This window comes from Centrocercus urophasianus, unplaced genomic scaffold (assembly GCF_019232065.1).
Source record: "Centrocercus urophasianus isolate 14NV4802_14NV808 unplaced genomic scaffold, USGS_Curo_1.0 seq_24, whole genome shotgun sequence".
In the NCBI taxonomy this organism is placed as follows: Eukaryota; Metazoa; Chordata; class Aves; order Galliformes; family Phasianidae; genus Centrocercus; species Centrocercus urophasianus.
Window position 1 is genome coordinate 4,744,882 of NW_024884800.1, and position 27,999 is coordinate 4,772,880.

General features: G+C 42.7%; 1 protein-coding gene across 2 annotated transcripts in view; it reads right to left on the reverse strand.

Moving 5' to 3' along the window:
- FGF13 (fibroblast growth factor 13) overlaps positions 1-27,999 on the reverse strand; it is a 213,162-nt gene that overhangs the window by 53,386 nt on the left and 131,777 nt on the right. The window contains exon 1 of one of the 2 annotated variants that reach the window (XM_042825070.1): positions 1,534-1,720. The exons of the other annotated variant lie outside the window; for it this stretch is intronic. Coding sequence (XP_042681004.1) covers positions 1,534-1,720 — 187 coding nt within the window. Of the gene's footprint in view, positions 1-1,533; positions 1,721-27,999 lie in introns of those variants that run through there. 2 annotated transcript variants of the gene reach the window in all.

A 27,999-nucleotide genomic window follows, 5' to 3' on the forward strand; every position in this document is an offset into this window, starting at 1 on the left:
GAGCATCTGAAGCGATAAACTACTCAATGAACATATGGGGAATGGAGAGGGGAAACCTGAAATCCACCAAAGTGTGGAACTGCAAAATAAATATTACTATCGGGGTTAAGGTAATTATCTCATCAGCTAGGAGAAGATCAAAACAACACATACTTTGGAAAGATTTCTTTTTTCTTTCTTTCTTCCCCCCCCCCCGCCTTTTTCATAACCATCCTCATATTCACATTTCAAAAGTGAAGTATCTCAAATGCTTTCAGATCATTCCAGACCAACCTGGCATTTGCTGTCAAGTCTGCCATTTAAAATATCTAGGTAATGCACCAGGAGTAATTGGAAAAAAAAAAAAAAGGTCTACTTCCACTGAATCCCAACGACATCTGCATTGTAGTCATTTCACACAAGTCTGCTTGTCAGGAGGTGATGCATTCTCTGCAGCTCGCTTCACAACAACTTACTTAATAAACCCATTGGGGAGATACCATGTGTCATTTCCAACTTCTAGTGTCTGGGTAAGAGCCCTTGTGTTTGTAATCAAAGATATTAGGGAGCTCTGCTATCAGCCAGTTCCTTCACGTTAGGAGGAGCTGAAGGCAAAAGCTTATGACAGTTTGCGTTACTTTCCATTAGAGACTTTAAGAACCATACATTTGTTAAGGCTGGGAAAGATCACTAAGATCATCCAGTACAACCATCAACCCATCCCCACCGTGCCCACTGTCATAAGGGTACTGACAGATGCACAATCCTTGTTCATTAATCCATCTGACAAAAAATCAACCAAGCACTGCTTTGGCATTTTAGCCATCCCAAACCCAGTGCGGCTTGCAAACTATGAGCAAGGCAGCCCTTGGGTGGCAGCTTGGAAAGGCAGACAGGTTCAGTGGCTAACAGCACCACTGTCTCAGCACAGCAAAGCGATCACAACATTACTGGAGGGTTTTGCTCCTCCCACATACAAAAACCCACTCAGATCAGGGACCAAGCTTTAATGCCTGATCTTTAGCACCTCTGACACAGAGGGAATTGCATTTGCAGGCAGCTGCATGTATGAAATTCCTAGAAAGGAACAGGGCACTGAAGCAGAACTCTGGAAGGTACCAGCAAAAGCAAAAAGCCTCTTCTGCAATCAGCAAGTAAAGCAAGGCACTGGCATTCTGCAAAGCAGGAGGACAAAAACAGATCTCTAGTGCTAAGTTATTTACTGTACAGCCGAAGGAGGTGCTAATGTCTCCCTCACAAATAAATCACGTGTGTTTGTATATGTATATGAGTAAAACAGCGAGATTGCTGAATTACCAGTACATGGATGCACACAGGTGTGCAAGTGAGGCAATGGTGTGCAATATCTTAATAAATCGGATGAACATGAATAGGGAGAGGACTGGCATGGGGTACCATGTCTACCCAATCATACAAGCCAAGACAGCAATACCTGCACACCCATTTTACCAGCCCTGAAACATTCCCGCTACTGATGCACAGCCCAGTACACACCAAACCAACCAGCCCCCCAAACACATAACCCTTGCCAACCTGGTCGCCTTCTTCGCCTTTTCTTGGAGCCAAAGAGTTTGACTCTGGAAAACACATTCAACTTGTTCTTGTCGCAGCTTCCCTTGCTCTTGCTGGGGCTGTTGACACACTTACAGGCATTGGACTTCTCCCGCTCCCTGGCTTGTCTCTTCTGGCGGATCAGGGAGCTGGCGATGGCTGCGGCCATGGCCGCCACGGCCCCGGTGCCACCGGCGGGTCAGGCACACGGGGTCTGCTGGCTGGCCACAGGTGCCAGAGCCAGCATGCTGCTCAGCTGTCCCCAACGTTGGGGCAGCCACCACCCAGCGCCCACCGGCTCAGAGCCCGGGAGGCGCCGGATGGATGTGCGCACCGCAGCCCCGCGTCAGGATGCAACAGTTTAGGTCAAAACGGTTTTGTTGGCTGGGATTTTCCCCTTTTGATTTTCTGATGTTTCTTTTTTTTCTTTTTTTATTTCTCCTAACTTCTGGCAGAGGAAAGTTTGCAGGCAGAAGTGAGTGTTTCTACGGAGATCAAACAGACGACTTCCAAGGCATCCCTCCAAGCTGCTCCAGATGTGCTGTTGACACGCAGAAACGGCACATCGACTTGGCGCAAGATCATCGCATCTCTCCTAGCCCCAATTTCTCCAGTTAACTTTTCTCCCCACCCATTCCCTCCCCATTCAAATCCCAGCAAACACCTGTTAGACTCCAGCAGGGTTTGTCCTGTTGTAGAGCTTTTTTCTGAATGCTTTTTCCTTCTCTCACTTAAAGAAGAGATCTGAAGCAAGCAAGCAAGCTGCGACGGAGCCACAGGGAGGAGGTGCCAGAGCCCGGAGCTTCGGCTGCCTGCTGCCGAACGCCTTGGGAAGCTTCTCCTCTCCTTACAGGTGCAGCTGTCGGCGCATCCTTCCCTCCGCGGGCTAGTTCGGTTTTCGCATCGCAACACTTGTGACCAGGCTGCAAACAGGCACGTTCCCCTGGCACTCCCGTGCCGGCAGCTCGGCGCAGATGCTGCAGCAGCCGTAGTCCTCCAGCAGCGGATGCACGCACTCGCGTACGCCCCACGAGCCGTGCGTTGGGTGCAGAAATGAGGCGACGCAGCGAGCCCCTTATCACCTCCTCTTCCTTCTCCTTTCCTCCTCCTCCTCTTCTCGCCGGCTCTTTGTGCCCAGAGGTGCGGAGCTGCGGGTGCCGGCACAAGGCGGCTGCTGTTCCTGGATGTCCCCGAGGGCTGTGGGTACCTGGCGGTGGCACTGCCGCTTCCCGGGGAGGAGCAGACACCCAAACAAACGTGACCGCGGTGAGCAAATAGATGGCATCAGGTTTTCCGGAGGGGAGCGGAGACACCTGGGCCAGCGCGGAGAGGTGGCTACCCACAACCACAACCCACCCCTTCCCGCATCAAGCCACCCCTCTTCCTCACTGATTTATTGAAGGCGATTTGCTTCTCTCCCCCCCTCGCACCTCCTCCTCCCCGCTCCAGTCCTCCAGCAGACAGACACTCAGAGAGGCGATTCTCCTGCCGCTGCAGTGTTCTCCCTCGTCCCTTTGTCCCCGTCACGGTGCTACCGTGTCCCCCCCGGGGGCTGCGGCACAATGGGAGGACGTGCAGGGAGCAGGAGCAAAGCCGGGTGTCACACCTGGGCACCCACCGTGGTTACTGACCTGCAGAGCGGGCACCGGATCCCGCACGTATCCACACCCCGAGACATAGGAAGCAGGAGATCCTGGGGTCTCTTTGTGACACCCGCCTCCTTGCTTTTCAGCAAGCTTTTAACAGCTGGAGCCTAAAATAAAGGCAATTCAGGCTAGAAACAAAACGGAGATTTGCACTCCAGAGGACAAACAGCTCTTGAAAGAATTTATCCCTGAGGCAGAAGGGATTTGCAGCCCCTTGCAGGCCAAAGCAGGCTGGGATGTCCCTGCAGCAGGGGACTGAGGGCTGATCCTTGCAGGAGCTGAGTTCTGCGGGGCCAAAGTGGCACATGGCTTCAGCCATTTGAGCCCAGAGCTGCCCTGTGTGCCCTGTCACAAACCTATGGAGCAGGGGGGCTATGGAGCAGGGACCAATGCAGGTGGGCTGGTGTGACAACATGGGATTTTGGGTGTGATTTCAGACCCAGGCACACACTGCAAGACACCTGCCCCTTCCTCCTCTCCTCCATACATCTTTGGCAAAACCACATGCTCTTCCCTCCCTCCCCAGACACATACGTTGCAGGCACAGGCAGCCACAGCAGAAACCATGCCACCACATAATAAACATCGTTCTCAATGTCTCTGGAAACATTACAGTCCTTCCTTGGACTAGAAACTGCTCATGATGGGATCTGTTTCCTCCAACTGAGAACTCCTGCCCAATGAAACATGCTGCTCGGCCAGGCCTTAATAACAGGGATACCTATAATGTGGAAGTTTGAACACAATGTTGGACTGAAGGTATTGGGTACCATTACAGCTTGAGACCTTCATTGCTGATGCAGTATATTGGATGTGGCAGCCCAATATCTCTGTCCTCAATCCCACTCTTCTGCACAAATCACATGTACGTGCACTGACAGACCTGTACAGGTATTCTTGTCCTTATATATGAGGCACTTTACAGCATTCACATATTGATATTAAACACTTCTAATTTCATTTTGATAAATAGTAGGATAAGAATAACTGCAATTCATGAGTTCCACCACTACCCTCATCTGCCAATCTACAGAAGACATATGAAACCCCACCCAAGGGGCAGCCAGCTGGATATTATCAGTAATAATTTCTCCCAACCAGCTCACCAACAACGCGTTGTGAGTTTTGCCATCAGTCACAACTGAGACTTGTTTTTTTTCTGAGACTCACTCATTACTTCATAAATATTCTGAGTTTGGAAAACGGTGTTTGATCTTCAGATCAAAGTGAAGCTGCTTCACTGTGATCTGTCCTATAGGTCAGACGACATTTCTTTTCACAACAAATAACCAGAACTCAGAATTTGTCTAACCTTGACAATCCTGAGGAAAAAAACAATATTTAGGATATCTTCCTGACAGCATTCCAGTGTGCATGCTTAAAATCCATCAAGAAAACTCATTTGCACAAGTGTTCCTTGACAGATAACTAAAGAGAGGAATAAAAATAGCATATATGCATAATCAGATTTCAGTTTCAAAAAAACAGTCCTTCAGGGTTGGTCTTTTTTTTTCATGATCATCATCTTCATCTATCGGTACTCCTACAAACTTGTCTTCATTTACTATAAATGGCACATCAAAATGAGGACCTTGTTGGGAAAACGACTTTGGTGCAGGAGCAGTCTTTGGACTACTTCAGTTTTACAGATCCAAAAAAACAGAACAGCTTTATTCTCTTTAAACAGCGAGGGCTGATCACTCCCCACCATGCTAAAAAGGTAAAATGAAATAACTTTCCAAGCAATGTTTTGAATGTAGAAGGCGACCAGGCACCTCTTGAACATATGCTCTCATTCTTGGATTGTGATTATTGTAATTGGGTAGACTTACTGCTAAATGTAAACCATCAGCCCCATTTCAATCAAGAGTGAAGCACCTCTTCAGAAACGAGCATAGGACAGACCTGTTACTGCCACAGACAGAAGCTGTGCTGGATCTGACCCATCAGCAATCATGCTGTTTGAAAGTAGACAACGACTTCACCTGCTTTTAAATTATACTTTAAATCCCAAGCACCTGTTGATTTGATACTGATTATTATTTCCACAACTATTAAATTAACAATTAAAAGTACCTGAGCCCTCAGTTGCCTGCACTGGGTACTAATGGCAGCAGGTTGGTCCCATGAGCCCCATGGCTTTACAACATAGGATGTGGTTTTCTATCTCATGCATGACTCAATGAGGGACCTGAGCCCTCTGTACCCTGCAAAAGCATAATTGGTTCTCATGACAAGTTCCTACATAGCACCAGTACCTCAGGTCCATATATCCCATATAGCATGTTCAGTGACTTCTTCTTCCCCCAGATTTATAGTTGGTCCCATATAAAAAGGTAAATGCTGGCCAAAACAAATTCTGCATGAAAATCGAGAACAAGATTAATCACGAGGCAGCTCCACACCTCATCCACCCAGCAAAAACACCAGCTCAGTCCCTGGTATTTACAAAACTGAAATTGCTTTGGTGTGACAAAACCATGGGATGTTAGGGGTTCCTCCTCAGGCTCTTCTCTTCCTGCTCAGGTAACGTCACAGCTGTTATGAACATGTAGAGTCACACTGCTCCAGGAGTTAGGCCTGGGGACAATTTCCACTGCCCACATTCCAAACGAGTGGAGATTTATTTTCTGAGAAGTGCCACCAGCACTGCTTTTCTCCCTTTTCAGGCCGTGATAAACAAGACTTCACCCAGCCGGGTATGACACAGCAGCACTGAGGCCCCCAGTGATTTTTTCCTCTTCTAAGTAAACAGAATTACTATTCACCAGGAAGCAGAGCTGTTCAGACCCAAGCTGTGCATCACTTAGCTCCTCAGTGAAACATCCCATGGAAATGACTCAGCCTTTCCCTGCAGCCAGCTCGGCGGCTGGACACAGGCACTGCAGGACGGCGAAAGGCTCGGGCTCTGTCAGGGGCTGAGCATGGTTTGCTGCCCATTTTGCTGCCCATGAAGGCTCTATCTTTCCCAGCAACACACGTGAGCTAAATTGAGAGTCATCTAGAGGTTTATTTTAAGTGCAAGGTGGAAGGAGGTGTTAGTGGAGGAGCTGGGCTTTCAGGCAGCCCCAAACCAAGAGCTCAAACCGGATGATATTTCAGTCCACAGATCAACTGGGCTTCCTTATTATTAATGAATAGCAAAGTTTAGCTTTAATAATTAGCTGCAAACCTTTATGAGAGCTGCATTACTGTAAGCAGATGTATTTTTTATGTGGCCAAGAGGTATAGCAGCATTGCCATTCCTGTGTGTGCCTGTGCCATGGTTCTTTGCAAAAGTGTACGTTGCATCCCTGCCAGTAACAGGAATAATCAAAATAACTCCCTGTGACACAGCATAGACGTGCCAGTTGGACTGACTATAGAAGAGCTCACACCTGAGTGTGGAAGCACAGACCTTTCTCTTCTATAGCCTGTGGGATTAGGCTGCTGGTTGGTTTTCATCTTCATGGGGTACAAAATCATGAATCCCAGCAGCAGAAGAGGCTCCAGCACAACACAGATCTGTGGTGCACAGGACTGGATGTGCTCAAACTGGCCCCCATCCAGCAGAGCAGAGACGCGTGTCCCTGTTTTCAACATGAGTCATCTCACTAAAACTACTAAGATATTTAAGAAATAATTACGTGCCTGCTGCATGAAGAAAGGTTCTCATATCCTTATCCTGTTCTCTTATCAGATCTTTTTGCCAGGATGAGATCCACCAGAGAATCTGGGCTGCTTTTCTGAGCTAAATGCTGAGAATAGCCACAAACCTCTGATCAAGAACATCAGTTTCCTCCCAGGTCATTAGAGAAAATATTCATAGGAGAAATCCCAGTTCTACCCCCTCCCAACTGTGAATTCTGATTCTCTTGCTGCACTGTCTCAGCCAAAACTGGATTTGATCTGACCATATCCCCAGTGGAGCAGGCATTTTTGGAAAAGGAGGGCATTGTTTGAAGCTAGAAAATGGAAATATTTTTTCTTAGGTTAATCCATATTCAGTCATCCCAAAATGTCAACCACAAAAGATCACCTATCCGGTGCATAAAAGATCAGTGCCAATCAGCTGGGAAAGGTCAGAGAACAAACAGAAGAGATCAGCTCCCACAGCTCTGCGTGCTCCCAAATTGGGAACACGTTATTCTGATGTCTCTGGGGGCCCAATGTGAGCCAGCAACTTGCAGCAGCAGCCGACCAACTTCTCTCTGCCCACTGCAATGCCACAGCAAATGTATTCAAGAGTCTTCCACATCAGTATGCACAGAAATATCTGTTCATTCACCCCTCAGTGATGACAATTGAAAGCATCAATGTAAATGACAGGATACCATCCCTCAAATATTTACATCTCAGCATGGGACACATGGGAAGTGTGGGCTATATGCCATTAGCAAGCCAAACATAAGGCCAATTTACACATGAGAAAAGACTGCAAATAGTCCTTCACAGACCTAGAACAATTTGCCCAGAGATTGTCACATTAATCAAATGGATCTTTTTTTGTCTCTTCATAGATCTGATGGTTCATCCCCTGTCAAGAGCTTGACAACAACAGACTCGTCAGGTCTCCGCTGAGTTGAAGCCCCTGAGAGTTTTCCTCCTCCAATGTGTCTAAGCATTTCCACCAGCTTCTCACAACCATGATCCTTATTTTGCTCACAAGCAGTTCTGCCCTACTAACTTTGTCTAACTGCTGAGTCCAATTCCCTGCAATCATGTGATGGATGCCAAGCTTGCTGCTTCTTGATGCTTTGTTAATGATCCAAGACCAATCTGCTTTTTTAACAATGAAATCAAATTACCTGGACTAGGGTCAAAAGGGCCTGACAATGGGTTTCTGTGACTTTTACCTGACTGCTGAGATCATGCATTACAAGTGACAATGTGAAGAACTGATCACAAAAAGAAGGGATTTGAGCAAGGACTGCCATGTATTGGACACAGGCAAGAGCTGGAGTTAGACCCTTCACTCAGTTTCTGCTTCTGCAACTGTGCAGGTAGAGCCTTGCTCTGTTTGCAGTCATGGAACTGGAACCAGTTTACCTGAGCAAAAGAGCTGGTCTCAGTTTCACTAACCAGAAAGAAGGTATGCCCTTGGGCATGAGGTGAAGAGTCAAGAGCTAGAAATTCTGCCTTCTGTTTCTGTTGTAATGATTATATGAATATTGATATAACAAGACATATCTCATCACTAGACTTACCTAAGCTCATCTGACCTGGGCTGTCAAGACAAGAAAGAAGAGAGAAAGGCAACTCCAGATTGAAGCTTATCCCCATAAAAAATCTGTATTAACAGCTGCATGAAGGAAAACTACCCCTGCCTCACTCAGCTACACCTGTGAGGGAATTCAGTCTGTAATTTACCTTATGCATTATAAATAGTTATTACTATCATCAACAATAAATAAATACTTAATAAAGATCCATGTAGCTCAATGTCTTTCTTCCAGCAATGCTCAGTAATACATGAATATAAAAACAGTCCAAGCACTCACGCAGTCACACTTCCCACACACACCTTCCAGCAATTGGCCTCATGGCAACTCCAGGCCTAGCAGGAGCCTCTGCTTCCACGAGCAAAGTAAAAGTGATATCTACAAATCATGTAGAGAATTTGAGGTGAAAAATGCAATGTATCATAAATAATCAACAGGAAAATCATTAGCACATATTAGATTAGATGCACTCTTCGTTCAAGCAATACTCTCAAGAAACATAAGCTAGCAAAACAGGAATGAAATTCACCAGCCAGCATTTGCCATATTAGATTTCAATAGGTCTGGAAATCAGAAAAATTGCGTGTGCATGTTCTGCATAAGCAAATTAGAAATTCAGAGAAGTTGGTTCAGAAGAGCAGGCTGAGAGTAGAGCATCTGCTGCTGTTCCCAGTATTGGCATTAGGTGTCTGGGTACGTTACTGGGAACTCAGAATTCATCAGAAAGCAAGGGAAGATTTTGTTGCTATGCAGACAACCAGTGCTCAGAAATCAGAGGAACAGATATGAGAAACTGCCCCAGCTGACCTCTGCTATTCCTCACTTAAACCCAGCTGAGCTACAACAGGGATGTACTTGTTTGTGCAGAGACTGGATAACTGTCCAACTTATGGCTGCATTTCTGACTAAACCCACCAAGAATGCAAGAATTAAGCTGCAGAAGTAGGCACAAGCATAGTACCAAGACTTTAATTAAATTCCCAGTTCACACATATGGCCTTAGTAACTCCACAATCATACTGCTAAATCATGCTGAGCTAAACTCACAGAAGAGACACATCATACTCAGCAGGCGACGATATATCATTAGAATTTCTGTCCTCTCCCCTGAACTCTCTTCTCTTTATCATTCTCATTTTCTCTCTCTTCCTGCCAGAATCTTCTTTTCTCGTTTCACTAGAAGTTACAACATGCTTTTAATGAGCAGTAGACAGACAAAAAACACCAGTATCTTGATCTCCTTATTCTTTAGCTGAGGTCAACTTAATGTTGTTTACGACCAAACAAACTCTGTTTCATCTAAAATGCAACATCCCAAGACTGGGAAAGGAAAGACAAACAGCAGGATTAGATCATAAGGCACAGAACTAACCCAGATGGTTTTTAAGAACTTCCTTGGGCTGACCTTTTAATCTTATTGTTTGTCCAACCAAACTCAGCCAGTTCCATGGAACTGAATTGAAGGAAGACCTCCTTGTATTTTCTTGTATGCACAGTTAACAAGAGCATGAAGAAGCTAATTACAATTGCACTTATTACAGCTGGACAGGTAAAACGCAATAGAATTCAAAACAGACTGCAGAACTCTGTGCAGCCTGCTGGAATCCCTATGCTGCTCCCTCATGTGACTGAGGCAAGAGATACAGCTTCCCAGAGGCTATTGGTATTTGCATTTCCTTCTCTTATAGTAACTGGAATTGGATGGCTCAAGCCTCTGCAAATATGGCTTCTACATTCATACTATGGACGTGTAAACATATGCTTTTTTTTTTTTCCTTCTGCCTTTCTTCCTTCTGGCTTGCAAATACCAGCCAAGATGTTTCAACAGCAATGAGATGTACAAATAGCAGGGAATCAGAGTAGAGCTGTTAACACTGAGAGAAACTTCCACTTCCTTCAGCACTTTCTTTTTTTACAGTTCTGTAGTATACGAAAGATCTTACTCAGTGATTATATTTTTAAACTGTCACTGCCATACATTTTTACCGACTTAAAAAGTTCCGATGCAAAGGCTTTTTCAAGATGCTTTCAGTGAAATATAGTTTCCTGCACAGGAAGCATGCTGCAGAACATTAATTTGGAAACAGTTACAAACCAAACAGAACAAATTTCCATTGCTTTCGCTTGAAGAACCAAGCATACAGAAGTACTGCTAAAACCAGAAACAAGAGGGACACCTAGAGCTAGTTCTTGTAATTGCCCTAACAAGGTCATTCACTTTCTTTTCCAGTTTTTGTTTCTGGTCACTGGTGATATTTAATTACAACCATGCATGCGGTGCCTAAGGCTGTAATTAACAGCAAAATTGAAAGCGCGGCGTTCAAGCAACCGGGCAGAGCTGTTGCGATTTGGCATTTCGCACTGTGCTTTTCTATTTCATAGGAGCTCAGCTCGACCTTTCCCACCTTCAGGTGCAGATATGAGACCGGGGGCTGTCAGTCACCCGGCTCGGCCCGCGGCTGCCATGTGGAGCCGAGACGGAGCCGGATCGGCGGGCGCTGTCCGTGGTGCTGAACCCGCGGAGGTGCGTTAACCCACGAGTCCTGGGCCTCTGAGCAGTTTGCTGACCAACCGCCCACGTTTGCCATCGGTCAGCATTTCTTTTGTGTACTGTGGTGGCACAGTGCAATCCCGAAATCTAACCTTTTGCTAACTATTTGTGTTTTAGTTCTGCTTCATCTTTAACTGCCAATTCACGCTACAAAAAACAAAACAAAAACAAAACAAAACCAAAAACAAAACACCAAACTAACGCTTTTACAAAAGCACAAGGCATTCAGCAGTTAATATTTCGGATCATGTATTAGGTGAATATATTTGGTAACTGCATTTATAACTTGCCAAAATCACAGAATCATAGAATTGCTTGGGTTTGTGAGGGACCTTAACAAATTCCAATATTTACAATATCTATTTCAAGAAGAAAAAAAAAACATGGATGCCATGTACAATGTCAAAAAAATTGCTTACTAATCATATTGAGTAATTTGTAATAAAGAATGATATATGTCCTAAAAATACAGTTAATATCCAACTCTCAATACACAGTGCCTATCAGATTATTGCTTGATATTGCGGTGTTTTCAAGAGTCCTTACATATTTCTTTTCTAGCTTTAGGGCGTTGGTTCGTAATCCGATCATTTCACATACAAAATGCACAGAAAACATTTTCTCATTACAAAAGAAAAAATAAATTACACCATCATAACTGCCTTTTTTTTCTTCTCTAAAATCTTTGCAAAAGAATAGAGAAAAACTAATGTTTTTGTATTAAAATGTTTTCAGGTTATCTACACTATAACAAGATTATCTTCAGTTAATGTTAGTCACAATATTCTCCTGAAAGGCAATTAGAACGGAACTGGAATATTCTTGTCTTTTTCTTTAAAGCAGGTCTTATATCACGAGCACAAAATAAACTAAATACATTGAACCAATGCTTAAAAGGCCATAAAGTCAAGCAGTGAGACATCTGAAATACATTGTTCAAACAAGACAAATTTGCCAGTTCAGCAATATATTCAGTGTATTTACGGTTCCAATTGACAGTAATTAACATTTGTCTTTTCCTTCCTAAATAGAATGGGTTTGAAGTTAATAAGGCAAAATCATGAAGTCAAAGAACGACGGAACTACCATATAATGAGCATTAAGAAATATTAAGTCTTAATTTCTTTACACAGTTTATCATATTTGCAGAGCATTACTTGCCAGAAATGAACTTCTAGATTTTCCCTCTAAAAACATTGCTTAAATACATCTTACCTGAATACGACTTTCTTAACCCCAAAGCCATGCTGTCTTACAAGCTGCTCCTACCCAGACAATTGCAGTCTACATTTGGAGCAGACACACAGGAGTAGATCAGGGAAAGTTTAAGGCATATTTAAAGTATTCTCTACGGTACTGGCCAGAAACATCAAGCCCATACTCGTGGTATAGAGAGATCATTAATGGGCATTAGCGACAGACCATTATGACTTTCAAAGATCATTAAAGATTCATAATGTAGCTGTATTGTTCTGGCAACATCTAACCATTTCTTGGACATAAACGTACATTTCTCCCACATGATTTCCTTAAACTTATTATTTTTGAGTGTCAAATTTTATTTTCTGCCTCCTAGAATTACAAAGGATGTTTGTAACAGGATACTGTAGCACATTACACCAGCCTGGTGCTTGCTTTAGCTGATACTTTTATTGCAAGGCATTTTGCAATATGAATAGCCGAACAACATTCATGAGGCAGAATATGTGCCATACGTTCTTCCTTCTCTAAATAAACTGCACTGCTGATGCACCATGTTACAAGAATAAAAAGCACTTGAAATGATTACATTTGCCAACTATTCTTAAACAATTACTTCATATTCACCTTTTGACTTTTTTGAGTTTTACTGTATTTTCAGAAAAGCTTTGTGTTTTCTGAGAAATACTAAGACATCCTAGTCTGAGTCAACAATGCCTGCTATTCCTAATACAGTTTTGAGGAGTGCAAATTCCACTGAGGAAAGGAGTAGAAGATGCATGGTACTGCAAATAATATTGCTGAATGGTGCCAACCAAGGGCTGGATTTGAATTTTCTGTTGCTGAACTCAATCAAGACCTTGTGTAGCTCATCCTTCTTCAGCAGAGCTCCTGCTCACATATCACGAGTGAAATTTATACAGTCTAGTAGCAAAGCCAGATTTGAAAGTCAAATACTGTCTCTAAGCATGACTTGGTCATTGTAGAGACATATAACTACAAGCAGTATAAGAAGAGCTCTTCCTCTTCATGGGAAGCTACCACTGCCTCCACTAAGAAATGTTCTTCAGTCACATGTGCATGAGCATGTTTTACTTCGCAATGCAATGTATCAGCAGTGAGCATTCACCAACCCGCTTATAAACAGGAAAAGTGCTAACCTCCAGCTGGGGAGTGGGAACTTCAGCACTCCTTCTAACACAATCATTTGCAAATGCATCATGTCGTGCTTTAGAAAAAGCCACTACAGAAAATGAGATCTGGAAACTGAAGTCAGTTTAACATTTTAACAGGTTTGAGCATTTATGTTTTGCTTAATATATACCTAAAAAGGTGAAACCTGCCAATTCACATCTATGAAAGAATTTTCCCAAAACAATATTTTGGTGTTTCCTAATTCACATTATTGCTTATTTATTTGGAATTTGCAACAGGTATGCAGAAATAAAATCATGCTGTGAACTGCATAATTTTAGAATATTCACCGTTTGTTACGCCACAGTCGCACATAATCAAGCTGTGAATATTGCTGATATCCATGTACACTGTACCAATAAAAACATCCCTCATTATTGCTGTTGGCAAACAAACAACATCATACCAAGAAAACCATAGTGAGGCAAAAACTGGTTTTGAGACATTTGCACTCAGAAATGGCACAATTTTTCTCTAGAAGAAGTCAATCCACGTGGAGGAATGTACTCAAGCCCATCACCAATCACCTGCTGAGAGCTGCTGGTTTTAAACCACCATCCTCAAGTCAATAGTTTTTATGTCACCCATGTCAATTACCAACAGACAGTCAAAAGCCAGCAGTGGTATTGCTTACTCCCGTGCAATTATGCATAAGATGAATCTGCACATCAATGTAACTCTTTCCACAAGCAGGAATGCACTTAATTCCTTTTTCCAAAGCCCGCATGAATTTGTAATGACAATTCCACCAAACTTAAACAGTTCTTATTAAAATTCCCAGGATCTGTATTTTTCAGCAATCATTTAAGCAATTCAGAAACATCCTTACAGTTTTACAATAAAATCAAGGTTGTATATTGAAAGCACAACCTGTGTTTATCTGACACTTTCTACCACTTAGTTTTTCATTGCATACCATCTTTTTAGCTGTTTACCCAAAAGGAAAATACTGCTTGTGTCTCATTTCCACTTTGTTTTGATCACTTTATGTCTGTTGCATGTCCTCAGCCCATAACTAGAACTACTGACACAAAGGAACACAGCCCCTCTGAGATTCCTGCATGCTGTTGATTTAGACCAGCTCAGACTTTACTTTTGCAGAGTGGCAGCTTAAAAGAGCAACATCATACTGTGTTATTGGATCTGTGGCAAAAGGTCTAAAAGTGGATTTATAATAAACAACCATTTTACATTTTTTGTCCTATGGATCAATAAAAATCAAGCTGACATTTGTTATGACGCATTCACTGGAGATTGACCTGTTATAAAAATTGCAGATGACCAATGAGTAAAGAGCTAGGAGAAAAGGGAAGAGATGGTTTGGAGAGGGCAGTACACTGTTAACCGTCCAAGGAGAAAAGCTTTAATTAGCACTTCAAAAGAGATCTCATCCCTTCACTTCAAGAGATCTTGAAGCCACAGTTTCATCAGTTTGCCCATGATGTCATGTGCTGCACCTGTTCTCTTTACAAGCAACCAGAACTGACAACTTTGCAGGTCCCAGCACAAGTAACCCATGCTGGCTGGTATGGTGACAGTCATGGACTGTAGCAAGCACTCTCCTCCCCAAAATCACAGCCACACTACAAACACGGTGCTCTACCTTTTATGCATGTTCTCTGAAGCAGACAGACTCTGTCTAGTTTGCATACAGGTAATGGTGGGCTGAGATAAATGCCTGAGGATATCCAAACAAGTAGTGTGGATACAAGTGAATTGACTGCTGCAGGGAAAAAAAAAAACTTCCATAACTTCAGCATGAGATCTGGTTTGTAATCTTGCAACCTATCAGGCGTGTCTGTTTCAATTAAATCTGCTTTGCATTTTGAATTGATTTCCACAACAAACAAACAAACCAACAAATCTACAAACACCTAGGATCCAACATCAAAACCCCTACTTATCTGAGAATCTGGATTCTATTCTGCTGCTGCTATGACCAAAAAACGTCAAATGCAAAGCACAGACAGTAAACACAGCAATGCTCTCTCAGCAGTTTTGTGGTAACATCATGCAACTTGCAGGGAAATACAGATGATGACTAAAAGAAGGTTTCTGCCTTCTTGGATAAGGTGGAGTAAAGAGAACCCTGAACTAAAATCCAGCCAAACCCAACTTTTTGGGATACAGAACCTGTTATTCTACTATTTTCATATTATTCATCATTATATTTTCAGAGTCATTCAGATGTTGGAATGTTATCCCCAAGATGATTCATTTCATCATGTATTTTCCTATCAGATTATTAAAAACATCACATATGCTTATCATATGTGTTTATCACATACGCATCATATATGTTTATCTGCCTGGAAGTATCTACTATCCCACTGCTTTTTTCTCCTCTCTTTCTGACCTGACTTTGCTAACCTGTCATGCAACCCCACTATAAGGAAGAAGCCCCTTAAGGGGTGGCGCTACTTAATTTACTGCTGCTAGGAATGCCTGCCTGCAGTTACTGGGAGAAGCAGCGAGATCCGTGCAGCACCAGCACCTTCCTGCCTGAGCTCCATCCGCCACCTGGCGGTGCCATCGCAGCAAGCAGGAATCGTTACGTGAAGACCCGCGTGTTCCTGCGGGCACCTGGAGCTCGGAGTGCTGCCTGGGAGGCTGCAAAAAGCCTCGAGAAGCACAGCTGGCAAACGTCTCTGCACTTCGTGCCCGCACACCAAGGCAGTTTCAAAAGTGTTCTGCAATTACAGCATTTAAAACCAGAAAGGACAAGTCTGACATTCGGATTTTCAGCATGCGAAACAAAACAGCCACAAACTCCCAAATGCCAGAAGTTGCCATGATCTGCCCCAAATTCACTACGACGGGGGTACAACATGTAAGAAGAGTTTACGAGCACAAAGGGAGCTCAATGGCATAAACAGGACTTGCAGTCAGACACGGGACTGAAAGCAGAAATAAGTGTAAAAGCCACTTTGACACCCGCCTACAAAACAGCTTCCAACCTCCCTCTGTCACGCCACGAGAAGTACCGCCCTGAACTTTTTCAGTTACTGTATTCCCTTTGGAATACACTAATTATGGTATATTCTATTTGGAACATTTCAGTAAAAAGGCAATACAAAGTATAACCAAAAGTACCTTCTGTTCTCTCCTTTCAAAATCAATAGCCCTTGCTTGCCCTGTTCTTGTTTGCTATGCAAGAACAGGATGGCACTGAAGCTGCCCTGATGGGGTAACATGGTATCTGCATCAGTTCCCTTTGCAGATACCAGTGGGAAAGTACTCAATACAAGGAATTTGCCACTTAAAGAAAGCCCATAAGCCAAGGCTACTTGCATAGTGTGCCACTGTGCAGGGATATTCAGGTTACCTCAGTCTGTAGCATTACTGTTAAATAGCAGACAGAATGCTCAGCCAAAAAATTCCCAGGATACCTGAAAGAGCATCCCTCACAGTGGCTCAAGGATAGGCATCCTGAGTCATTTCCATCTCTGATCTGTAGGGTCAGACATCATACTAGTGGCCTACACTGCCTTATAGCCACGCTGCAGCCACATACCAGGAAGAGGTGGCAGCCCTGCGTAGTGCTGAGGGTTTGGGCAGGATCACTACACAGCAGCTCAGAGCAGCAGTTCTGCTCCTCGCATGGCTCTTATCACAACCCTCAAGTGACACACGTAGGGGAAATGCTGATGAACACCGAGCAGAGAAGTGTTCTTGATGCTTCCTGTGTATTTACATCAGCACTGTGCAATGTTCTTCTGATCCATCCTGCCGGAAAGTATATGTCAATTTCACCAGCAATCTTCTACCACAAACAGTTCTTACTCACTTGCCAAACACAAAGAAAACACAGTTAATGTCTAATTCAAGCCTTGACAACAGCATGATCCTACTCATATATGATAATCCACATGAAAGAGAGCAATCCTTAAAGCTAAAAGAAATGGTTTTCCTATTTTCCTTTACAGGCCGAAAGTAAGACATTATCTTAACCACCAAAGGAAGAGAATTGGATGCTCGGCATATTTTTAGTGATGGGGTTTGCAGAAGCACCTGAAAGAACTGAGAGCACAAAACCTGTGGCATGGTTGTATCTAGATCCTCAAAAATGTCTTTTTTTTTTTTGAAAAAAAAAACACTGAAAATCAGATTTTGACACAACAGAAGGGAAAGGCAGGCAGATCTCTGGGATGAAAAGATCAGCAAAGACATTGCCTCCATCCCCCAGAAACGAGGCTCCAGAAGCCCATAAGCTAAGGCAGACCTTCCATTATGCAAGGTCTATGTAAGCACAAAATTCCATGTTTTTTCTCCAATTTTTCTTCCACAGACAAGATGTGGCACCAAACACTACTAGAAGACTGTGAAAGAAAAAAACACTACTAGCATATATGAGTTAATTGTCAACTAGGCATTCATTCTCATTATTAAATACAGTGCCCCAGCACCACACTTATATCCAGCTTTATGACACTCACAGGGACTTATCACACAGGAAAAGGTTCATTAAGGAAAGAATCTTGATGTATTTACCAGAAGTACAAGCATAAATTAAAAAAAAACCATACACCACACCAAAAAGCTCTCAGAATCACTTATTTTGCAGGCATCATTCTGCCCCACTTTCCTCACCAGGTAACAGCATGACGCAAGCACTCAAAAAATAAAATAAAATAAATAAAATAAAATGTAAAATTCCATAAAATATTTGCCACTAGAGGAGGCCATTTCACCATTTATTTCCAGTGACAAACCTGTTGCAGGGAAATTTCACTGGAGCAATTCCCAAAACCACCACTGCTGTTTTCCAGCTTGTGCTATGATGAATCCAACCAAAATCAGAGAGCTGCTCAATAGCTGTGTTTGCACTTAGTCCTGAACTAAATGAAAAACAAATTCACAAAGCTCACAGATTCATAACTGGATAATCTGTCTGTTTCAGTGTGATGGTACATTTCACTGCCTGTAGAACATGCTGAACACGACAGGGGTTTTCAGGGATTATACTGATCTGAAAATCATTGCTAGAGAAACTTCAGCTTAAGAAATTAGCAATGAGGCCATGCAATCTTCAAGCGCAACAGTTTTCTTCACTGTTTCCCATCGTTCTATGAAGCCTTTGATGCTCCAAATTCACATCCTGGATGCTCTCAGCATCCAGGCTCCACTGCCTCACACCATCAGACTCCAGGCTCCAAATCTAGGGATTCGCTTCCTGCCTTGGTGAATGGGTTGCACTTTGTTTCAGGTGAACGGAGCCAAAGTTTAAAATACCCAAATTTGCTATGAAGCAGAATTGCCCTTTCCAGCCTGGTCTAGGTATAAACAGACATTAAAGGAAATGGGCCGTGAAATTTTTGAATCACAAGACATACTTGAACATACCCTGTTCTCATAAAACATCTCTGGCTGATGGTCTCAGAAATAGATGCCCTTTCTCAAGCACATCCCAGAGGAGATAGGAACAGCCATGCGAGGAAGGTTTGAGCAATGATCCCGTATTTTCATGCATGCATTCCAGGTTGTTGTGCCTGTGGTATCACTACAGTTTTCTTCTTGCATGCACTTTAACTTGAACAACGGAGGCTAAGACTTGTGTTTTGGCCACAGTGCACCTTATTCATGTGATGTTTGCAGTCAAAAAGGCCTTTGGCAGAAGGTGACAACTGCAACTTTCAGCCATGCTTTCAGAGCTCCCCCTGTGTTTTGCCAGCTCCCATGGGAGCTCACAGAGACATGGGCTCCCAGGCAGCACCCTCCTTAAGAACTGACCTAAAAAGCCACTTGTATCCTCTGCTACATGCCAGGCTAGAAAGTGCTTCATGCCCTGGAAAGAATACTTGAGAGGCTGAGAATAATATTGGACAGCACTTAAAGATATAGGTACCATAGCTCACATCATGACTCCAGGGTTTCAACACTCTGCCAATGCATCCTTCTCATGCAGAACTTCAGAGCCCAAACACATTGATAGGAAGTACCCATTTCTGAGGACAGAGCCTGGAAGGCAGCTGTTTGGTGCAGACTGCTGTGCTATTCCTTTGGCTTGCAACTCAGATACTACAAATCTGACTCTGCATCATTAAACTTTCCCACCTCCACTTCCATTCCAGCAGCTGTAAAGCAAAGTAATTTAATTTAATTACAATTTTTAAATTAAGCAACTGTGTGACTACGTGCTTGACTATAACAGTGAGAGCTCTAACTTCACATCTCAGCATTAGAGGGAGTCCTGCTCCCGTTTAACTCTCTTTGCAGAGGCGAGAAGTTGGAAGCACGGCTTTATGGAACAGCATCCCAGCAGTCAGTCAGCAGCACTAGAAAAACGAACAAGGAAAAAACCTGAAAGCATATTTCATGCTCTGCAGTGGATCCACAGCACACAGCAGGGTAAAAATTCAGTCCCTCTCTTCACGTCAAGCATTAGCATTCCTGATCTGAGCAACGCTGCTCTGAGCTGCAGGACCTGAAGGAAGATTCACATAGATACCCAGGTTCAGTGACCTTGGAGAATCAAGATGATACATTTGCCTTTCAAGCACTTAATTTTTACATTGATGGGCTTGGAGAAATCTGTCAGACATGGGCAGAGAGACATGAGTCTCCAACCTCTTCAGTCCTTGGATATTATGGTATTGACTGACGAATACAGATGCCCATAAATAAGTGGGCAGATGACTGCAGTGACATCATGTTCTCAAGTATTACAGTGACAGAGGCAATGAAGGAGACAGGCAGACAGAAGACAATCCAGCCATGCCCTATCGACACGTTAAGAAGTGGGTCACATTAGCCTTTTCAGTTTAGATATTTAAAGGTGTGGGAAGATCCAACCAAGGCAAGTTTTTGCCAACGCTTTGTCTGTGCAAACACCATCAGAACACAGATTCTGCTGCATATTCAAGAATCTGGACCAAATCTTGACTTCACAATTTGGATTGAACAGCCGAGGCTTGGAAATTCTTGGAAATATTCCCTTCAGCCTTATTCACCAGTCTAACCCTGTGTACAGTTCCTTTTTACTTCACCCTTCTGTACCTTGGAACTGGACTTACATTTTGCAGTGCTCCATACCTAGAAAGTAATGGGAACCAGTGAAGAACCTACTCCCAAATTCTGGACACCACTACTGTACAAAAAGTTACGCAGTCAATAGCTGGGTGAGATCAGGTTTTCTTAAAACCTCTTTTAAGCCACCACCACCAAGAGAGCTATGGTGAGCTTCAGCTCATTGATAGGAGAGCTCTGAATTCACCTGAAGTAATTCTGAAGTTTTGAAGCTCCCAAGTTCCAAGAAACCAAGCAGCTCATCTGTTTGAGCACCAAGATGAGATGCTCACGGGAGACAGGACAACATTAAGCTGAGGAAGGAGAAAGAGAACAGACAGTTTCATATTCTGTTTGAGACACTGAGAATGAGCAGGGAGCTGAAGGAGCAGGACAAGGATGGGGTCTGGGAGTCCGTGCTTTCCTGCCCTCTGAGAGCAGGCTATGTACAGAAATATGAGCATCCACACGAGATGATTTAGTGGATTTGAAGTGGGAAACTGAGTTTCCCTTCCCTAACTTCTCTTTAAACATTGTCACGATCATCGATGCCTAAAAGCTGTCATCACCCGGAGGATTTTCAGAGCCAAGTTGTGGCCCTGTTTAAAAATAAGTGCTTCAAGCCAGGCACCTAAATCTATGCCTGTGTGCCTAACTTGGAGAAAGATGAGCCTCACATCCCAGTTTCCCAGCTCAGCAGCAGGAGGAAGCCTCAGCCCAGGCTCAGCAGAAGCCACAGGATGACAGAGTTACACAAAGCTGTGGGGATGCGCCATGCAGATGCTGCCAAGTTATGGGATGTCAGCATGGAAACTCAGCCCAGTATTCAAACATGAGGGCTCCTGGACTCAGTGCAGCAGCTGAGAGATCTTCATAGGTAAGGGCATTTCCAGGACTTACAGATGTGGGGAGGTGGTGGAGTCGCCGTCCCTGGCAGTGTTCAAGAGGCGCCTGGATGAGGAGCTACGAGATATGGTTTAGTAGCTAGTGGTACTGGGAATGTGAGGGTGGTTGGACTGGATGATCTTGCAGGTCGTTTCCAACCTTGCGATTCTATGATTCTATGTCTGATTTTCTGATAAATTTGATCTGTATCTTGCAACATGGGCACACGAATTCACTTAGGTGTTGAGATAACCATGAGTATCAAAAATCTCAGTAAAATTGGCAGAAACGGGCAAAATGTCAGTGAAAAATTTCCATCTAGAAATGCTATGCACAGGTGACCAAACCTGATTCTTAAGAGCATAATGACAAGCAGGTAGTATCACTATCATCAGGATCTCAGACAAACTGCAGATGCTGTTACACTAAATCACCATCCAGCACGAGGCTGTTTTGGAACGTCTCTAGGCTCATACTATCTTTCAATTACTTTAGAAGGAAAATAATATACTACTTAGCCTGAAAGACAGACTTCACAAGAATACAGATTTCTAGCATTTTCATTGCAAAAGTGGTAAATTAGGACCGAATTATGGTCCAGAAAATGTCTTATCATTACGGAGCTTCACAGATTCAAACCACCTCTTGATTTGGATTTCCCCTGGTGCACAGCAAATAACTTTTACAGGTTTGTTACTTAGCTGTCAGTGTTTTGATACCTTCCAGTGAGAAGTCTTCATTCCTTTGCCACTTATTAGACAAAGTATTTTAATTCAGGAGATATTCTAAAATTTTCTAGGATCTAAAAAAAAGAGTGAATGGGATAAATATCACCTGACTCTGTCAGTGGCAATTAAGTAATATCATACAGGCCCATTGCACTTCTACATTTGTCTTCCACTGTATCTTCTTAGACATTTTTAATGTCAATCACCCAGCTTGGAATTAAAAGTCCATCTTCTTCAGCTGGCATTCAAAAGGATATTCAAAGTTGTTTTCAAGCCAGATGCTGGGGTTCTAGATTGCCAACAATGAAAATTCCTTCCCTACATTTTCAGCTGTAATGCTGGGACATAAATCATCTGATGTTGCCACCAGGGCTTAACTTCTGGGAAGAACATTCAAACAGGATGATGCTGCTGATCTTGCCTCTTTAGACAACTCTAGAAGCAGTGCAGGAGGAAACACCTCTTCGGAACTTTTAGACACGGTTTAGCAGGCAATGTTGGTGGTAGGTGGACAATTACACTAAATTACCTCAGAGGCCCTTTCCAGCCTCAATGATTCTGTTATTTTTAATTCAATGATTCTAAGTTAATTTTAGTGACCATCAAGGAATCCTGAGTGGTACCACCACAGGAACCAACTAGTTTTCTGATGGATAATGCATGAGGCTTGTTAAATCTGCTCCCCCATAAATCCATATGCCATGGAAAATTTAAGAGATACATCTGACTTCATAGAATTCTTTTCAATTTGGGCCCTGGTAACTCTGAAAAGTTCCATTGTCTCTTAACTCAGGCCAGGCTAAGCAGCACTCTCAGACAGGAAACTGAGAACAAGGCCCCATATTTTGCCCATATTCAGCATTCAACCTGCTGCATGTGGAGCAGCAACGGAATATGGAATTTAGGGGGGGAATTTGATGCCTTCCAATTTCTGACCAAGCAAGATTTTCTTAAAAACAGGAGCATTTCCAACTTCATACTGTTAACTCAAGCTTTAACTCCCTAGATAGAGGGAAGGGGATAGTGCAGGCTTACTCTTTTGTACATGTTCTCTCAAAGCTGATGACACATCACTTAGACTGATGGGAGTGTGCACTTTCCACTATTTTTAGGCTCCTGTAAAAGTAAAGATGAGATAAACAACATTCCCAAGATGGATAAAAACAAGGTAATGTTGAACAGAACAGATCATACGAGTAAACTGTGTGGGATGATGATTTGTATCATCTATTACCTTTGTTTAAAATACACGAGAGAATATTCTGTGCATCAATGCAGCTGTCACTCATGAAGGTGGCCACCTGGCTATGTGACTGATGTACAGCCATAGCAACTCCCTTCTTGGCAATGCAGCCAAAAGAGTCAATGGGGAAGTCAAGTACCTACTTCAAGCACTAAAAACGGTTAAGAGCCACTGGAGACAGGCACAAATGCTTTTCACACCACTGTGAGGAAGAGAAGTGGTGGGCATGGAGGGGCCAGGCACTGATGAAACTGTATCTAACATTCTTTTAACCAGGAATACATATTTGACTCTGAATTTATGAGCTATCCCAACTCTTTTTAACTTAAAGCCAGAGAACTGATGAAAATAAAAGTGAAAATCAGTTTGCTATTCAGCGCTAGCTATATCAAGTTTAACTGTTACCTAATAAAGGAATGCCAAGAAAACACTTAGCATCATCCTTCCTGTATTTTAAGCAGTGTGTTGTGCCTACAAGAAAGGCAGGCACTTTCATTTAATTCATTAGAAGAAGAAATATTCTGCCATAGAGGAGGAAGAGCTGTCTGGCTCCCAATGACTACGCAGGGTGGCCAGTGCCCCACATGGCAGCATTCTCCCCCACAACCTGTGGGCATTGAGCGTTGAAGCAGGCAGGGCTTCCTCTGTCCTTGCTCCAGCAGTGATGGTCTGCTATCAGTGATGGTCTGCTATGCCAGAGCCGTTCTGAGAATATAAAACAACCTCTTTCCTACCTCTGCTGCTTCTAAAGCAGCACTGTAATAACCATATTTAATATAATTTGGGAGACAGGATAATAGCAACAACAAAAAAATTTATGCTCCACTTCATGTTTTGCTGTGCTCTTCCAATCGATCTATGAAGCATCCACTGTGTGTTTTTATCTTTGGTTGCAATTAAATCTACAGGAAACATGTGGTAAATGCAACCTTCCCACGGGGATTACTACTCTGCAAGCCACTGAGGAGCCACGAGATAAAACACCTCAATGACACCAGCAACAATTTGTCACAAAGCAAGGCTGAGATGAACATCTCACAGTAATAATGTTAATCACACTCAGCGGATAAAAAGAGAATAAAATCACCCAGAGAATTTAGTGAGGGATGCTAAGGTCTGTAATGCTTAAATAGCTAAATGCAATTAATACACTCACTCTTCAGTCATCACTGCTTTCACAGCTGCACTGTAGGATGTAAGCACTGCAGCCAGCTCACTGTGACGGCAGAACACAGCTCTGCTTTTCTCTACAGCTGATGATCCTTTATCTGTAGGATGTCTGACATGCAAAATAAGCTTGGTGATACTGGACAGACAGATGGCGGTAATGATTAGTGGCCACTTCCTAAGCAATCACTTGTCATACATTTGATCTTTAGATTTCACCTAGAGAACACTGAGCAGCAATTAGAGACCTTCACACAAGGCTCAAACGTACCTGAGGCACAGAACTGTTTGACAGATACTGAGCAGGGCTGGGCTTTGCACAAGGCCTTTCCTTCCAGAGCTGTGAGCAGTGCTTTGCAGGATCAGGGGTGTCTCAGAGCAGATCTCCTTAATCTCAAACATATCAGCACAATAAAGCCTATGCAGAAAAACAGCTCAAAAGGCTGAGCCCCACTGAGCCGGTGACATGCTCGTCTGCAGCTTGTCAAAATGCAGGAGAACTCAGACAAGCCCAACTGTCATGGGGACAGCAATGACAACAGCTCCTGATCTGTCCCCTGAAATAATTACAGCCACAGCCACTCAACCACCCTTGCAAAATGAGGCAGGTTCATATACTTGTATTAAATTTCTAATTATTCATTTATATTTTCAAAATAATGGTGTAATTCTGTGCAGAGCTCAAAAGCATGGCCTCCCCAGGTAACCTCCCAGAATCTTGGCCTGTGGATCATAAGATGTTTTCTTTGAATGATGTTTATTAAGGGTCAATGAGGTTCTGGTTACTTGGATAGACATGCCCTGCTGACCACTCGGTCTGAAACACCTACAGAAAGACACAAAATCCCCCACAAGCTAAGCATATTGAATATTCTTTTATTATAAAAATGAGATGGGCTGTCATCCACAGAACAAGTGTGCAGTGAATATACCATTTCCTGCCCACAAGGACAACACAGGATGGCATGGTAGCTACAGCTGCCTTACACAAGCCTTTCTACTTTACCTTATTTGCTTACCTTAAAGAATGCCTGCTTACTATGTCGCAATGTATAGTTATCATCTACCTGAACTGCATGTTAAAATATGCACATTATTACCATACTTTTGTTATTATAACAGCAAACTCTGCAATCCTATGCTAATCAAAATCAATTCTAGCACACCATTCACACAATTACTTCTTGGGAAAACATTCTGACTTCATTATTATCTTCATTAAAGAAAAAAAAAAAAAAAAACCACCACAAATCCAAACACAAGGTCACTCATTTTCCGGATATCAAGCTGGCTGCTATGTATTAGCATATCCACACTTCTTGATCAAATAGCTAATGGGTAAACATACAAGTCTTCTCAATCCCTTGTTTTCCTTGCCTACGGGTCCCCCACCAAAAACAACAGTAACGTACTTATTTTTCTACAGTCAGATATTGAACTACTTGGTTGCACAAGAACTACAACAATTAGATCCCTAGATTGTTATTGAAGTCCAGTTACAAATCTCACAGGTAGAAAATATGAAGCAGAAAGCTATTGCTGGACATACAGAATTACCTACTGGTGCTTTCAGCAAGATTAGATTACAAATCAATGGCAGCTATGCTGAGAGCCAAATTATAGCTGCTCCAGAGTGATTATAAAAGTGAGAAGAACGTGCAGTACTTCCCCTGTTTCTCTATTTTATTTCCACATGCTACTGAACCCTTTTAGCTCCCCCAACTAATTGAGTTTTTATCAGTTTGCTCTCAAATAAACCTTTTTTCCTCCTAAAGTGAAAATTTTGTTTTCATGTATTGGGTTTTTTTTTTTGTGTTCTCTCATAATCAGCAGTTTTTTTAGAACAATACCTTGTTTTGAGCTAAAAAGTCACAGCATTCTGCTTTTACAAAATGTGAACTTTCTCTTTCAATCAGTCTGAGTTTACATATTGAGCATCATTCTTCTCCAAACTGCAGCTTTGCATGAAAAACCATTTGTATCAGAGATAAGGTTGGAGAAGACCACTAAAATTGTCTAGTCCAACCATCCACCTACCACCAGTATGGACCACTAAACCATGTCCCTAAGCACCACATCTGCATGTTTCTTGAAAGTATCATTTTCTTCCTACCATTATGGTTGATCTCCCAGGAGATTCCTTTTCCTCAAGAAAATGTTAAGCATTTCAATGAAATCTAAGATGTAAGACTAGTTTGCAATGACCTCTATGCCATTAATGAAAGGAGACCAGCTTCTCTACGGAGGAATGAAAACCAAGTCCATCTGGGCACAAACACTGATTCATCCAAGGAGATTCAGCAACAAGATCCCACTATCATGGATTGAAGGTAACAACACTCTCCTGGTTATGTGACACTCCCAACTACTCCCTGCTACTTTCCCAAATGCTGACATTACTGGCCTGCTGCTGCTTCAGAATGGCCACAAGGAGTGACCCATGACAAATCCAAATGCCTACCTTTGTTCAAGCTGATAAAGTGTTTCACCATAGTGGCAATGCCTATCATAAACAAAACACGTTACCTCCAGCTTGGTACCTTCAAAAGAGAAATAAATTCTCTAAGCTACCAAACACATGGTAATATGAGATGTTATTTGTGTGGCCCAAGAGAGGTTAGGGGAGAGATCTCCAATACTTCATCATTTCCAGTGCTGCCTGCTCACTTTGCTAAACAATGGATAACAGAGAAGGAAGCAGTGGAAGTTTTGCTCAGTAAGTACTCTCACATCAGTCAACAGCTTCTAGGCTCTCAGTTAGAAAGGACTCACTTGTTTTTGCATTGCTCATTAAGACTGGGAGAGGATGGAATCGTCACCATCCTTAATACAACATTTGTAATATGGTAACATCAAAAATCCACTACTGTGTTCAGAATCTGGATCAGTGAAGGGATGGAGACAGATCCTGCCCTGAATAGATTAGCAGCATTGCAAACTGACAAACCATGGTCTCCACCAACAACAATTTGACTTAAATTGTGAATGGAGATCCAAGTAGCTAAAGACAAAGATATGAATCCTGTTACACTGTTCTGGCTTTGCACGCTAGGGACCTTCAATCAATGAATCCATTCCACTAGAAGAAATTCACATCTGGTCTCAGCTGAAGGAGGAAGAACTCTATATAGTATATATAGTTTTTCCTGCTTTGCATCTTGCTTCTTCTAAATCTCTTTGGAGCACAGACAGTAGCAAAAGCACAATATGCCAATTCACAAACCATTTCAAAACATGCACAGACTAAAATAATTTCAGTGAGAAGAAAAAAAAAAAAATCACATTTTTTTTCTCCCCCAGTAACTAGAGCATAATTTCACTTCGTGTGAAATTTAGCTGTTGGTAAAGCTAATTTTTTTTCTTCAATTTTTGACACCTGGAAAATACGCTTAATAGAAATATCTAAATTAAACATTTCCATTCACAGATTTTATTTTCAGCATTTTGTTTTAAGTTAATATTTTAGCAAAATCAGAAAGAACTCAAGTTTCAGTTTAATTAAGCCTCCACCCTAGGCCCCAGAACGTGACACAGTAAAGATGAATAAATGATTTTGCTGCCTTTAATTAATGTATTTCCTCAATAAGTGATGGGGCTGAGATAGACAGCCCAGTCACCTGCACTGGTA